Source organism: Chelonia mydas, chromosome 13 (genome assembly GCF_015237465.2).
Source record: "Chelonia mydas isolate rCheMyd1 chromosome 13, rCheMyd1.pri.v2, whole genome shotgun sequence".
Lineage (NCBI taxonomy): Eukaryota > Metazoa > Chordata > Testudines > Cheloniidae > Chelonia > Chelonia mydas.
Window position 1 is genome coordinate 3,433,930 of NC_051253.2, and position 14,363 is coordinate 3,448,292.

Genomic DNA, 14,363 nt, shown 5'->3' on the forward strand with positions numbered 1-14,363 from the left:
GTCCCGTTTCCTTCTGTGGTGTGTGTCTCAGGGAGGGCTGGGGAAGTAGGAAGGCTGATAAAGCAGACAGGGGATAGGGCACTTCTCGTCTAACTCCTTGATTCTCAGCATGGCAGAGGCCCAGCACAACATCCCTTGCCAGGGGTGGCTCTCGTGGACCGTGGAGAAAGGAATAAGACAACTTCTGCTAGTGTTGAGTACAGCGTTCTGCGCCAGGACTGGGGAGTTTATGCTGCAGGGTGTTAGGACTTCAGTCCACCAGTCCCCACTACGTCTCTTTGGGTAGCAGCCTGGGTGTATTGACATGCACCTGTCTTTCTGCCTTGAGGCCTTTCCCATTCTCACCTCCTCTACGCCTTAATCTGTGATGGGACAAACCCCCTCTGATCTGACCTGCTCTGCAAACACCTCCCTCAAGCTGGCCTGGGATTTAACTGAGGAAGAACTCATGCCCATGGTTCCCCCCCACCCCAGTTTGTCACGTCCCAACTTGTGCAAAGAGGAACAAGTGCGAATGCATTGCTATCCAGCCGCAGGGCTCACCCTTCAATAGTAAACTACTTTGGGGCAATATTGCACAGTGGTTTGGGCACACTCGATGCTGGAGTGGCCACTGAGCCAATGGCCACTCAACTGAGTGATTCATTAGCTCCTAAAACTACCCTCACTTCCCTCGGTTTGAGAACAGGCAAAGAGGAACATCTTTAATTTAGTTTATTAAAATAGCTCTCTGTGTGTGGGGTCTTGAAAGAGTTGCATCACATGGCCTCCACCAGGGAGGCCCCCCACAACCACTCACCTCTCTTCTGTGTGTGTACACCCGCATCTCTACCCACATCCACCTCCCCACACTCCTTCGGACTCCAGCCGATCGATGGACAAAACAAGGCTCAAGCCTGTCCAGGTGAATGAATAAAAGATTAAAGGAAACAGTTGGTCTTTGCTCTAGAATATTCCCCGTAGAGATGCACCTGTTTTCCCAGGCATTGTAGGAAGTCTTTGTTATATTGCATTTAATAAAAGGAAGGAAGATTCTCTGAGCTCCCACTGACCAGGTGCCTGGCTTTAAACATCAGGAAGAGAGTGGTCCATGGACGACTTGATCTGCCCAGGTGACAGCCTAGTTAGTAGATGGAAAAAAGGTCAGTTAGGAAGTGTTTGTGCCAAGGATCTGCCCAATATCTTTGCCTAGCACACCTCCTCCGTCCCTTGGACAGCGCCTACCTGCCGTACATGTTTGGGGGGTGGAGAGGGCAGGAATTGACTTCATGAACAGCACCAAAAAAACTGTACTAGGTAAACCAATGTACGTAGCACAGAGTGCGCCCAGTGCTGTCAGAAAAGGAGCATGACCTGGTCCCTCGAACAGCCTCGACTCTAACCACGCAAGGTACAGAGGACGGTGGAGGAACGGGCCTGCAGAAAGCCTGCTGAGGGAGCCTTGGGACTTTGCATGAGCGTTCTTGGCACCGTGGGTTCTGACCCTTTTAATTGAAAAGGGAAAGATGCAAGAGGCCAGCGGCAGCCAGCGGCCCCATTGTGCTAAGCACCATGCAGAGGCTGTGGGGGATTGTTGGCACCTACGAAAGGCATAATTTGTTAAATTTAAAGTAATTAACCAGACCCTTCTCTAGCACCGGTGACTGAAAGCACCCAGCACTTCACAAACGTGTTAATTTCAGCTCAGAGGCTCCCCGTGGGGTCAGGAAGGCTGATCCGCGGTGCGCAAACGGGACCAGCGCAGCGGCACTGAGGGCATGCCTACACTGTAATAAAAGCCCCGGGGCACGGCTGTGGCTGGCCTGGGTCAGGTTCGGGCTGGAGCCCAGGCTCTAAATTCTAACAGAACGCTATGAAGGTCTCACAGATGCCTCCAGCTGGGACACGCCGGGCCAGGAGGCACTCACTTTGCCATTGTGTGTGTGTGGGAAGCCAATGTCCCTACCGTTTGACCATGTGCTCATAGATCACTGTGGGGATGATGGTGATGGTGACAGCGTTACCAGCTGTAGCCAGGATATCCAGGATTTGTTTGTCCTTGAGGGGGGAAGAGTTGAGAAACACAATATCACAGACCCAGCTACTGCACAGGCCAAGGGCTCCCCCGTAGGCCGAGCGAACGCACACCTGCCACTCCGCTGGGCGCTCCTGCAGCAGCCCAGGGAGATGTAGCGTGGCCAGAGCGTAGGCCTGTCAGTTCCCTGCTAGGTGTGAGTTAGGCATGCACGGGGCGGCTATTTGCTGTGCAAACCTCGCTAGTAAAAAAAAAAACCCGTCAGCCTTGATTTTTTAAAAAAAATTTTAACCCGGCAGCCTTTAAAACCAAAAGACTCTCGCACTAGGGGCAGCTGCAGGGACCTCCCACAAACCAGCCCTTATTCAGGCTGACATCACACCAGTTAACTTCACTGCATGACATGAAAAAAGACTTTGTTTCACCCCCGTGCTGGGGCCACGCTGGGCCCCCAGTAAAAGGGAGGCCTGGGAAGAGGGACCAAAACAGCCACTGAGTGTGTTCTGCAGCCAACTACTCCAGTTTATATTTTCAGTTCCGCTACGTTTAACAAGAGATCAGCTTCCTTCAGCCTCCAACTGCCAGTTCTTTCTTTTAATCAAAGACACCGTCTGGGGGAGATTTTCAAAGCCACAAGGGGGCGTTCGGGACCCGAGTCCCACTGAAAGGGGCTGGGTGGCTCTAGAAAATCTTCCCCGCAAACTCCTCAGTACCCAGCTGCTTTGTCTGGTCTGACCCATCTCCACAGGAAACACTTCAACAGCAGCAATTTGCGAGGAGGCATCAGTAACCCACAGTGGCAGCGTCTCAGACCACTCAGTCCCGTTTCTCAGGAGAGAGACAAATCTTCAGCTGTAGGGCACCATAGCCCGATGCAAGGGGCTTCCTACGGCTGCCCCAGAGAAGCGGGATTCTCCCTCTGTGGGACCAGGCCCCGAGCGAGGGATGGTCACAAGCAGGTCCCTTTCCTGGCCAGGGGCCTGGCTCAGGGAGTCTCACACGCGCACCCCTCCCGGCACGTCTCGTCGGGGGCCTTTACCTTCAGGCCGATGACATTCTGCCCGTTCAGCTCACAGATGTAGTGGTTGATGAGGAGGCCGTTCCGGGCTGCAGAGCCGCCTTTGGTGAGAGAAACAATCTTCCCCTTCTTGATGACGAACCCCACGTGGCCCGTGCTGTCCTTGTGCATTGTCACCGTGCGCTGGAAGGGCCTGGGGGAGGCAGCAGGACACGGGCGGTTAGTCGGGACCTGACACGCTGCTGAGAAAGCCGGACGCAGGCCGAGCGCACCCCCCCACCCCACGCACCTGTCTCGCACGATCACGACGATTTTTTCCGGGGAGGCCTTTTTCAGGGCCCTGTTGGCCTTGTCCGTGCTCCAGCCAGCGCAGTCCTTCCCGTTGATCTGCAGCACCTGGTCCCCGAAGCGCAGCCCGACGAGGGACGCCGGGGAGTTGGCCTTAACCAGCTGCACAAACACCCCCTGCGGGATGAGGAGGAGTCAGACTGTCACGTGGGCGGCGCTGGGTGCACCAGGCATCCCGTGCCCGGGACAACGCTCGCATCGCTCAACGGTGACCACTCCAGCTGACTGTGGAGCAGCTCAGCAAGGGACGCTGGCCAGCCCTCAGCTGGAAAGACCTGGGGCTGCAATGTGAGGGTTTGTGACAGAGCTAAAGGACCACAGTGGGCGCTGCCAGTACGAGCCTGGCACCAGGCTGGCTCCAGGGAGTTTGTCTCCTGGTATCCCATCTCACGGTCAGAGCACAGCAAAGTGCATCCTCAGACCAAACAGATCACTATCACAAAGGGGTCCTTCTTCTCCTTGTCTTGGTTCTTATTAACGCTGAGGTTGCTCTGCAGGTCCCAGCCCCGGCGCTCAGGAGCCAGGCCTGATGGGACCCCAGTGAAACCAAGGTGAGCGGCGCACACTGGCCTCAGAACCCACCTGGTCGATGCTTTTCAGCTTGAGCCCAGTCTTCCCACGCTCGTCCTTGCAGAGATGGAGCTCCCGCAGGCCCGGCCTGATCTCTGCCCTGCGCAGCCCGAGGTTGTTTCCCGTCAGTGGAGCGACCAGCACACCCGGGGAGGAAGGGACCAGGGCCCCTGCCTGCTGGAGAATCCACCCGGCACATGAACAATCTGAGTTGACTCAAGGGCAGATGGTCCATGGGGTGGAATGAGAGTGGGGGGGGGGGGCGGAATTTGGCACCAGGGCTGGTCCCTCACAAGTGTCTAACACCGGAGTGGGCAGTGGGGGGCCACGGGTGGGGGGAGATGGGAGACTCTCTGGTAGCAGAGCCAGGCAGCAGAAAAGGGACGTGACCCCCTCCCCCCATGCACATCCCCCAGCCCCTTGCACCCAACTGGGCCAGGACTCAGACAAAGCTCTTTCCTCCAGAACTGCTGCAGAATGTTGCAGATGCCAAGTTCAAGACCCAGCAATGGTGGCAGGGGCAAAAGTGTGGGAAGGCGGGATTCCAAGCGGCGAAGGAGACAAGGATACGGCACATTCCCCAGAAATGAGGGACAGCCCAATCCCCGGCATCAGCTTAATCCCCGAGAGATCTATGGGCCGGCCAGGAAGCAAGACTCAGGCTGGCTCTCCCAGGGCCACTCCTCAGGCACCCATCTGCTTCTTCAAGAGTATTTTTGCCTGCGTCTGGCCTGCCGGTTCCTTCCCCTCCTAGCAGGAGATGCTACAGAGTGTCCGGCGGGGTGGGGGTGGGGACAAGGACACAGCTTACTGGGGCCTAGGACGCAAGTAGTGCGAGCGGGGGGACAGACAGACACAGTTACATTCTCTGGCCAGACAGCGATACGTACGTTGCCACTTGCTGGGACCAGGGCTAGGTCCTTCTGGACCTCTTCACTGGAGAGCGAGAGCCCCATGTAATCCCCAAGCTCCCTGAGGTTTGGGTACAGAACAGGTGGGGCTGAGGGGGGAAGAGAGAAGAACATTGTCCATTCAGAGAGCTAAGCTGACCAGGCACCGCCCTGGGGCCCTGTCCTCCTGCCACAGGATTTGAGTGCCTCCCTTGAGACGAACAGCAATTACCCACGTCCTGCAACCCCGAGACCACCCGACCGTGCAAGACAGAAGCCCTTCGCCCCACTGCAGGACTGATGCTCTGAGCGCCGGCAGGTGCGCCCTGGCTCTCGAACGGCTGAGCATTGTCATAGGCAGCTCGGAAGTTTGGCCACCCCTGTCCTATAGCCTCAGGGCAACGATCGGACCTTCCCCCAGATGGTCCCTCCCCGCTGTGTCACCCCAAGCAGCCAATTCACAGCCCCTCCTCACTGTGCTTGGCCTGGCAGGGGAGTGCAGCTGAGATTGACTCTTTGGTCACTGGGGCATAATTGCTTTCCCCTGCCCCCTGAGCTGCTATGGAAACCACTCCTGGTCTAGAAGACTGTCCCTCGAAACCAGCTCTCGTGGCGAGAGGCTGAGTCTCAGCTGGGACTTACCAGTCGCCTTGGCTGGCTCTGACTTCTCTGCAGCCCCAGCCAGAGCCCTGGTGGCTGCATTCGCCTGAGCCTGTGAAGAGAAGACAGACCTCACTATGTGGGCATGGAGAGCGGGAAGGGTGGGCGCATTTTATCACCCCACCGCCCCAGCTCCTGGGGAGCTGGGATTGTCCTTGCGCTCTGTCAGTGGCTGGAGTGAATCCACGCCTTCCCTTTCAGCACCATGTAATGGGCTGGGAAACACGTTCTCAAGGCAGGGTGCTGGGCGACAAAGCTGAGCTGGTCACTGAAACCAAACCACAGGCAAGGTGGGGACCCTGCTCACTCAGTGTCCGAGGCCTTCGCTTGAAAAGGGACATAGCGCATCACTCGGCGCAAGGCCGTCAGGGCACACCGTCACCACCCCTCCACATGGGCAGGCCAAACTGGAGGCTTGGCAGAAGCTGCTCCAACAGCTGAGCTCGGTGTCAACTGGACCCAAAACCCAGCCTCTTACCTGCAAGGTTTGATCCACCTTCATGTCCTCCAGTGACGGGTACAGAGTTGACATGGCTGCTTCGTCCACAGGAACCACCTGTAAGTGAGCATGTGAAGGCAAGAGTGAGATGGATGCTCTGAAGCAGAGAGCAAAGGTTACATTCCTCCCCCCCACCCCCAATTCATTGTCAAACCTTATTCCGAGCTGCCTGATGTACCAGTGCAAGGAAAGGCCCAGCCTCTCAGGGCACAAAGCTCCACACACTGCTACACTAATGTCCAGAGTCAGGACGCTGCAGGGCAGTCTACATGGGGCTGGGCAAGTACTGCCCCACAGTTCCCAAGTTTCAGGTTCCAATGTGGTATGTTCACGACACACAGCCCAAGATGTCAGATCAAACATAAAACACTCTTACTGGAGTGTTGCTAGTTGCAAGGTAACATTGCTCTGTTCTTAGACTCCAGAACCCTCACGTAGCAGAACCAAAACCAGAGAGAGACAAAGCAGGCTGCTCCCCAAATCAGGGATGCACAACTCACCCCCCGTCTTGCTTTAAGCTGTTTCTTTCTCTCCTGCACACTTTGCTACAGCATCCCCTAGCTTGCAAGCAGGACCAGGAAACCCCATGCAAATTAAAATGACAGCCTACAATTCTAGCAGTTTTCAAATACACCACAAAACGAACCCAGCAGCTCAAAGCAAAACCTGAGTCCAAACCACTATGGTTCACCTCCCTCTGGGCTACAGCCACAGGAAGGATAATTCAGACCAGGTTCACCAATCTGCAAGAAAGAGGCACCTGGCCCAAGTGTCTAGTTTGGAACGTGAGCTCTGTCTGGGTTCTCTTAGCCAAGCTGGGCACAATTCTGCTCCAAGCAGCCAAAGCAAAAGAGATCAGCCCAATCATCCCCCTGTAACCCGCTCAGCTTCATGGGCAAAAAGCCCAGCGGGGGCATGAGCTTAGGACAGGATCATGGCATCATGGCCAGTCCCCCACACGTGATGCACATTGGCACAACAGAACAGAGACTGTGCACACACGCACACGCAGGCACACAAACGCAAGCATGCGATGCACACACGCACACACACTCTGCACATGGAGCACATAAGGCATCAGGGTTTCAGTGGAAATTGCCAGGGCAATAAGGTTTTTGTCAGGCTGAGTTGTGCCTGGTTAAAATTCTTCCCTTGTCACGTCAACGTCAGTGCCCGTACCACCCCGTGCAATTAAAACCGCATTGTCCCCTCCTGCCGCTTGACGCTCTCATTTGGTGCACATGTATCACATATCCAGTCAGTTCCACAAGCTATTTATAGCCAGGTGGGGAAACTGAGGCAGACTGTGGTCTCGGACCTGGCCCAAGGTTGCACAGGAAGTCTGTGGCAGAGCCAGGAATAGACCCACAGCACCTGGTTCAACACCAACACCACCAGACCAGCCTGCCATTGCATTCGAATGACTGCAGCCCTGGCCGGAGGGGGGGGCCGAGGGTTGGGGGGGGGCTACACACCAAGAGGTAGCTGCTGTAGAAGATTGGCGCCATGCCTCATACATTTGTTTTCTGTGTTTTGCTGGCTTCCAACCCCTACCAGTAACTACCCAAGTGCTGTGGCTTTAGCTGGTGTGACCTGCTGGCTGAATACCTGCCTCTGTGCCATTAATACCCCCATAATAAACAGGCAGTGGGGCGGGCGCCTGCCCCGGGGTCCAATTTCCCCGCAGCTGTGAGCCACCCCCAGCGCTGGGAGCTCAGAGCACAGGAGGCCTGTGTCAGCAGGCACTGCCCATGAAAAGATCCCATTCAAACAGGTTGGTCACGTGAGGCCTGGAACTGATACAGCTTTGGGTCCGGGCCAAGTTTCTGCAGCATCACATGATTGGTTTCTGCACATCAAGGGAAGGAGCCCTAATGCCAGAACATCTTAAAGTGATAGGATCCCTTTTCTCTCTCGCCTAGGCACCTCCACCACCCGCAAAGGCTGGCACAGCTCCTTAAAACTCCTCGCCTGCAGGGCACTCCAGTGGGCTTATGACTGGGTGTTTTAATGTCTTTCTGTGCCCAAATGACATGTCCCTCTGTGTACGTGTGTGTGTACAAGCACATCTGTCCCTCTGCATGTGTGAGAGAGAGAGAGAGCCCGAAATGGAGCCTACAAATGAAGCACAGGGGAGGATACGACAATACGGTTCGCAGCCTCAGCCCCTGACCTCCATAGACAGAGAGAGATGCACACACAAAACCCAGGGTACAGTCAGGCTCTCTCTCTCTCGCACACACACCCCTTACCCACCTGTTGGAAGATGCTGCAGGTAAATTCACATCCTGCTCCAAGGAAAATTCTCAGATCAAATTTGCCAGTTTGCCCTCCCTGGCAAGACCTGGGTCTTCCAAAAAAGTTCCCCTGCAGACTCCACAACCCAAACGTTTCAGCAGGGCGAACAAGGCAAGGGAGGCAGGGGAGTCAGAAGGCGAAAGGGACCATCAGCACACGTGAAACTGACTAGTCACTTCCCTTGTCTGAGATGCAAAAAGGACACAAACTGTGTGACTAGTAAAATCTGGCTGACCAGCCCTCTCAGTTGTAGGTACTGTTCGTAGCACAGGCCCGGACACTGGGTGTGGCTGGTTTTATAGATATGGTATCAATTGGCATAGATCCATGAGAGTCCATTGGAGTGGGCGCTGGTCACGGGGTTTAAGTTAACATGGCCCTGTTAAAACTCGGTCTGATGGCCAAGCACGCACTGCTGTCCGCTGCCCGTGGAAGCAACCTCTGCCAGCAGCCCCACTGGTGGGAGGGGGCTTGAGATGACAGCAGCAACCTGGGGTTGATTGCTGTGCTGGGACTCCAGCCCGACGAGGTGCAGAACTGCGGGTTTTTCTCTGTCCGGCTTCTTGTCAATCCCAGGGTAGAGCTGTGACGGCTTTCCCCGAAGGACCAAGTGACAACCAGCTTTTTACCGTGCCACGCTCCCACCCCCACCTCCCCCAGTGACACTGACAGAGGGCACGAGACAGGGGCCCAGACCCCAATGGCACGGAAAGCAGCGGAGGAATCTCCCCGAGTCCGACGGGGGCCCGAACCCGTAACCAGTCGGGAGCTGGAGCCGGTTGTTAACCCGCTTCCCAGCAGGGGGCGCTGAGGCTTTCCCGGACTCCGGCGGGGAAGTGATGTAATTCCTCCTCCGGCCGCCGGGGGCGCTGCGCTGTGGGAGCCACGTGGGCTGCCGCCTGGGCCTGGGCACGAGCCGTGGAGCTGCTGCTCGCCGGCCCTGGGGCTCCCGCTGCTGCCGGGTGGGTCCCCGGCTGCTCTGCTGGGCCTGGGCTGCTCCGAGCCGCTCTGCCCGTGAGCGCCCCCCACCCTGCCTCCAGCCACCCCCTGCAACCAGCCCCTGCCCGCAGCCAGCCCCTGCCCTGTCCGCAGCCACCCCCTGCCTCCAGCCAGCCCCGCACCCCCTGCTTGCAGCCACCCCCTGCCCTGCCTCCAGCCACCCCCTGCCCTGCCTCCAGCCACCCCCGCACCCCCTGCCCGCAGCCACCCCCTGCCCTGCCTGCAGCCAGCCCCTGCCCGCAGCCACCCCCTGCCCTGCCCGCAGCCACCCCCTGCCCTGCCCGCAGCCAGCCCCTGCCCGCAGCCAGCCCCGCACCCCCTGCCTGCAGCCACCCGCTGCCCTGCCTCCAGCCACCCCCGCACGCCCTGCCTGCAGCCAGCCCCTGCCTGTAGCCAGCCCCGCACCCCCTGCCCGCAGCCACCCCCTGCCCTGCCCGCAGCCACCCCCTGCCTCCAGCCACCCCCTGCCCTGCCTGCAGCCAGCCCCTGCCCGCAGCCAGCCCCGCACCCCCTGCCTGCAGCCACCCCTGCATCCCCTGCCTGCAGCCACCCCCTGCCCGCAGCCAGCCCCGCACCTCCTGCCTGCAGCCACCCCTGCATCCCCTGCCCGCAGCCAGCCCCTGTCTCCAGCCACCCCCTGCCCTGCCCGCAGCCAGCCCCGCACCCCCTGCCCGCAGCCAGCCCCGCACCCCTTGCCCGCAGCCAGCCCCTGCCTGCAGCCAGCCCTGCACCCCCTGCTCGCAGCCAGCCCCTGCCCTGCCCGCCTCCAGCCAGCCCCTGCCCTGCCCGCCTCCAGCCAGCCCCTGCCCTGCCTGCCTCCAGCCACCCCCGCACCCCCTGCCTCCAGCCAGCCCCTGCCCTGCCTGCAGCGTCCTGCACCCCCTGCCTCCAGCCACCCCCTGCCCTGCCTGCAGCCACCCCCTGCACCCCCTGCCCTGCAGCCACCCCCTGCACCCCCTGCCCTGCAGCCACCCCCTGCACCCCCTGCCCTGCAGCCACCCCCTGCACCCCCTGCCCTGCAGCCACCCCCTGCCCGCAGCCACCCCAGCACCTCCTGCCCTGCCCGCAGCTAGCCCCGCACCCCCTGCCCGCAGCCAGCCCCTGCCTGTAGCCACCCCCGCACCCCCTGCCCTGCCTGCAGCCACCCCAGCACCCCCTGTCCGCAGCCAGCCCATGCGTGCAGCCACCCTTGCACCCCCTGCCTGCAGCCAGCCCCTGCACCCCCTGCCTTGCCCGCAGCCACCCCCGCACCCCCTGCCCGCAGCCAGCCCCTGCCTCCAGCCACCCCTGCAACCCCTGCCTGCAGCCAGCCCCTGCCTCCAGCCACCCCCGCACCCCCTGCCCGCAGCCACCCCTGCACCCCCTGCCCTGCCTCCAGCCACCCCTGCACCCCCTGCCCACAGCCAGCCCCTGCCTGCAGCCACCCCCGCACCCCTTGCCCACAGCCACCCCAGCACCCCCTGCCTTGCCCGCAGCTAGCCCCGCACTCCCTGCCCGCAGCCAGCCTATGCCTCCAGCCACCCCCGCACCCCCTGGCTGCAGCCAGCCTGCCTCCAGCCACCTCTGCACCCCCTGCCTTGCCCACAGCCACCCCAGCACCCCCTGCCTTGCCCGCAGCCAGCCCCGCACCCCCTGCCGGCAGCCAGCCCCTGCCTCCAGCCACCCCCGCACCCCCTGCCGGCAGCCAGCCCCTGCCTCCAGCCACCCCCGCATCCCCTGCCTGCAGCCAGCCCCGTCTCCAGCCAGCCCCTGCACCCCCTGACTGCAGCCAGCCCCTGTCTCCAGCCACCCCCGCACCCCCTGCCCTGCTTGCACCAGCCCCTGTCTCCAGCCACCCCCGCATCCCCTGCCCTGCCTGCAGCCAGCCCCGCACCCCCTGCCTCCAGTTAGCCCTGCCCCACGCCCCTGTCTGCAGCTGGCCCCACATCCACTGGTGCCCTGCAGTTCCCAGGGCAGTAACCCTGCACACCTGCTTCAATGAGGGGGCAGGGAGCAGCTGGGACCCACATGTGCACACCCTAGGGTGACCAGACAGCAAGTGTGAAAAATCAGGACGGGGGTGCGGGGTAATAGGAGCCTATATAAGAAAAAGACCCAAAATTGGGACTGTCCCTATAAAATCAGGACATCTGGTCCCCCTAGCACACCCCCAGGGCGTGGCGGGGCCCCACACATGGGAAACGGAGCTCATTTCTACCTCAGGCCCATCTTTTTAACAAAGAGCTTTCGGCAGGGTTAACACACACCTATATTTTCCCAGACAGGTCAGGCTTTTTGGTTCTTAAATCGCTGTCCGGGAGGAATTTTTAAATTTTAAAAATTCCTCCCGGGAAGATATGGACGGTTGGTAACCCTGTGGGTACAAAAAATACATACTGGGGCACGTCCCTTAAATCAGAACGTTTTATAGGGAACTGGTTTAAGATTTTGGCAGCTCATCACTGCCTGTAACCCTGCAGGCTGGCCTCAGGCAAAGCTGCCATTGTCTGCAGCTGGAGTGATGGGAAACCAACCAGGGAAGGAGAGTGGTGGCAGGGAGCGGTGGCGCGGAGGGTTAGACAGATGAGACTCCTGGTTTACTCTGCGGTGTAGCTTTACTTTCTACCCTTCTTGCAGTCTGGCCTGAACCTCTCCTAAAGATTCTGGGCCAAGTTCTCAGTGGGTGTAAATGCGTGCGATTCTCCTGGGTACACCTGGAAAGAATCTGGCCTTCTGCCCATTCTGATCCTACAGAACAAAAACCAGCTGCTAGGGCACTCACGCCAAGATCCTAGGTGCCCAACTCCCATTGAACTCACCTAAATACAGCTCTGAGCCTGAGTCCCTGCCCGTCACACTCTTCCTTGTTGAGCTGTCCAGCCTGGTTTTCAATGTCCCAGTGATGCAGAGGTTGGTTTTTTCCACCCACGTCCCTAAGAAACTATCAGCTGATCTAATAGCAAAGGCAAAGGCTATCCCTGCCCACTTTATTGACATGGTGACATCAGCCGCCCTTCTGTTCCGCTACCGCTCTGCAGGTCAGCGATTGCCCAAGTCAGGGATTAGTCAGAACAGAACAGAGCATGTTCTGGAGGGGTCACTATTTCCCCCCACTAGCAGGGCTCCTGCTTCCAAGGGCGTGTCGAATGCTGGGAAACAGCCCCTGGCTCTGAAAACACAGCCCAAAAGATCAGGGTCTCCCGAATGACGTGAACTGCTGGAATAAATGCCATGACAATGGCCACTGACGAAAAGGGCCAAGATCTCAGAACAGCAGCACACACCTGAGGCCAGAGAGAAAACAACCACCCTGGGTCCTGATGCCCCACACTCAGCTAAACCTCAGCCCTTCTGGAACATGGAAGTACCCAAAAACACTCAAGTGCCCAGGAGTTCAGAGCTGGAAAGCACAGAAGTAGCAGGAATTCACTAACTCCACTCACAGATCCAGCCAGTGAGGGCATCTGGAAAACAGACTCCAGCCTGAGCTGCGTTAACGTTACCATCTTCCCCGTCCCTGGCACTAATCCTGGAGGAGAAACTTCGGGATCAAGCCTGAGTCCAGTGAAGTCAGTTGCTGAGTGACTCCAGTGGGAGCAGATTGGGCCCTCAACATGACTCCAGGGTGGATGGAAAATGTACCAGGAACAAAAATCCCCCTCGTTCTAGCACCATTCCACCAGCTGTGGACGCGCGATAACCATCAAGGGAAGCAGATCCCAAAGCCAAACAGAGTGATTTCCCAGCAAAAAGAACAGAGCTCCCTTCACACAAGCCTCACAGGGACCTCAGCAATTTAACACTGTGGGGCAAAGGGCTCGGGCCACCTCCTCAACATGAAAAGGAGGACTTGTGGCACCTTAGCATAAGCTTTCGTGAGCTACAGCTCACTTAATCGGATGCATTCTGTAGCTCATGAAAGCTCATGCTCAAATAAACTGGTTAGTCTCTAAGGTGCCACAAGTCCTCCTGTTCTTTTTGCAGATACAGACTAACACGGCTGCTACTCTGAAACTCCTCAACATGTGGAAATTGTCAGAATTCAGTTGGAGTCCATGGACCTAGGACAATTTACATCAGCTGAGGGCCCGTCTCCCGATGTTCCAGTGCGTCACACGCACAGCTGGGCCCAGAGGTTCCGTGCTCAGCGCCCATGGCTGGGCCCAGAGGTTCCCGTGCTCGGCGCCCAGCAGCTCCCCGGCTGACTCTTCAGGCCAGCTTTTTGAAGGCGCTGAGCTCCCACTGTGCACCCCAGGTGATGCTCCCTTTTGACAATCTGGCCCTCTGAGCCTAATCCTGTTGTGACACGAGCACTGGGGGCTCGCACTGGTCCCAAGGGAAGGGCTGCCACCAGAGAGCAGAATCTGTGCCTATAACATGCTCAGTTACAGCAGGTGAAAGCACCTTGTCTCAGCCTGGTTGAAAAAACCAGACTGCATCCCATACAGCACCCGCCAGACAAGCCCCCAGCCAAGCGTCCCAGAGAGGAGAACCCCAGCTGGGACAACCAACCTTTACTGCTCCGGGGAGTTGAATGCAGAGCTGGGCTGAACCTGAGCCCACAGCAAACACCTGGGCTTGATTACCAACCCTAAGGAAACCGACAGCCCAAAGAAGGAGCAATGGGGTGGGAGAGCCAGGTGAAGCTGAGCGCATCCCTCCCCCTCCCTTGTTGAAGGGGTGTCCCTCCTTACCTGGCGAACAGCTCTGGAGCAGGTTTCTCTTCTCCAGCACACTCTGCCTTCGTCTTCCAAAGGTCTGTGATTTTATAATAGAAGCAAAACACAGGTGCCGCCTGCCTGGGAGGGGCGTCACCCCGTCAGCTGACGACAACATAGTCACCAGAGAGGAATTCAGCAGCCTAGGAAACAGGCAGGTGCAGGAAAGAGGAAGCCAAGCTCTGTCCCTGCTCCACGCTGGCAAAATGTGTGAGGATCACCCAGGCCCGAAGCAAGGAGCATGCGTGGAATATGTGTGGGTCTGAGACTCAGGTTGCTCCGTGCAGCAAACCTGGAGTCACGGACTCTTGGGTGCATGGCTTCAACGGGGCACGATCCTGGCTCTTTTTCTAGCACAGACGGTTTGTAT

The 14,363-nt window shown here is 58.5% G+C and overlaps 1 protein-coding gene across 3 annotated transcripts; it reads right to left on the bottom strand.

Annotated features, from left to right (window-relative positions):
• Nucleotides 1-523: 523 nt before the first annotated feature.
• Nucleotides 524-14,096, bottom strand: SDCBP2 (syndecan binding protein 2). Of its 3 annotated transcripts, none has more exons than XM_043527561.1 (9): nucleotides 13,970-14,096; nucleotides 5,979-6,056; nucleotides 5,483-5,552; nucleotides 4,841-4,950; nucleotides 3,963-4,124; nucleotides 3,322-3,497; nucleotides 3,054-3,225; nucleotides 1,946-2,037; nucleotides 524-1,120 (listed from the first exon to the last, which is right to left on the bottom strand). In XM_043527561.1, exons 2-9 carry the CDS (start codon nucleotides 6,030-6,032, stop codon nucleotides 1,066-1,068), a joined length of 891 nt encoding a protein of 296 aa, XP_043383496.1. In that variant the 5' UTR covers nucleotides 6,033-6,056; nucleotides 13,970-14,096; the 3' UTR covers nucleotides 524-1,065. The 3 variants fall into 3 exon arrangements, with proteins under 3 accessions (XP_043383496.1, XP_037772015.1, XP_043383495.1); XM_037916087.2 differs by having other exon boundaries at nucleotides 3,963-4,127; XM_043527560.1 differs by lacking the exon at nucleotides 13,970-14,096 and adding an exon at nucleotides 12,095-12,180 and having other exon boundaries at nucleotides 3,963-4,127.
• Nucleotides 14,097-14,363: the final 267 nt, after the last annotated feature.

Excerpts from the sequence above, each read along its gene's own strand:
- SDCBP2 (XM_037916087.2), bottom strand. The coding sequence starts at position 6,032 with ATGTCAACTCTGTACCCGTCACTGGAGGACATGAAGGTGGATCAAACC. Across the intron at positions 4,951-5,482 it reads AGAGCCAGCCAAGGCGACTG|CCCCACCTGTTCTGTACCCA; the intron begins GTAAGTCCCAGC and ends TTCCCCCCTCAG. Across the intron at positions 3,226-3,321 it reads GTCGTGATCGTGCGAGACAG|GCCCTTCCAGCGCACGGTGA; the intron begins GTGCGTGGGGTG and ends TGCCTCCCCCAG.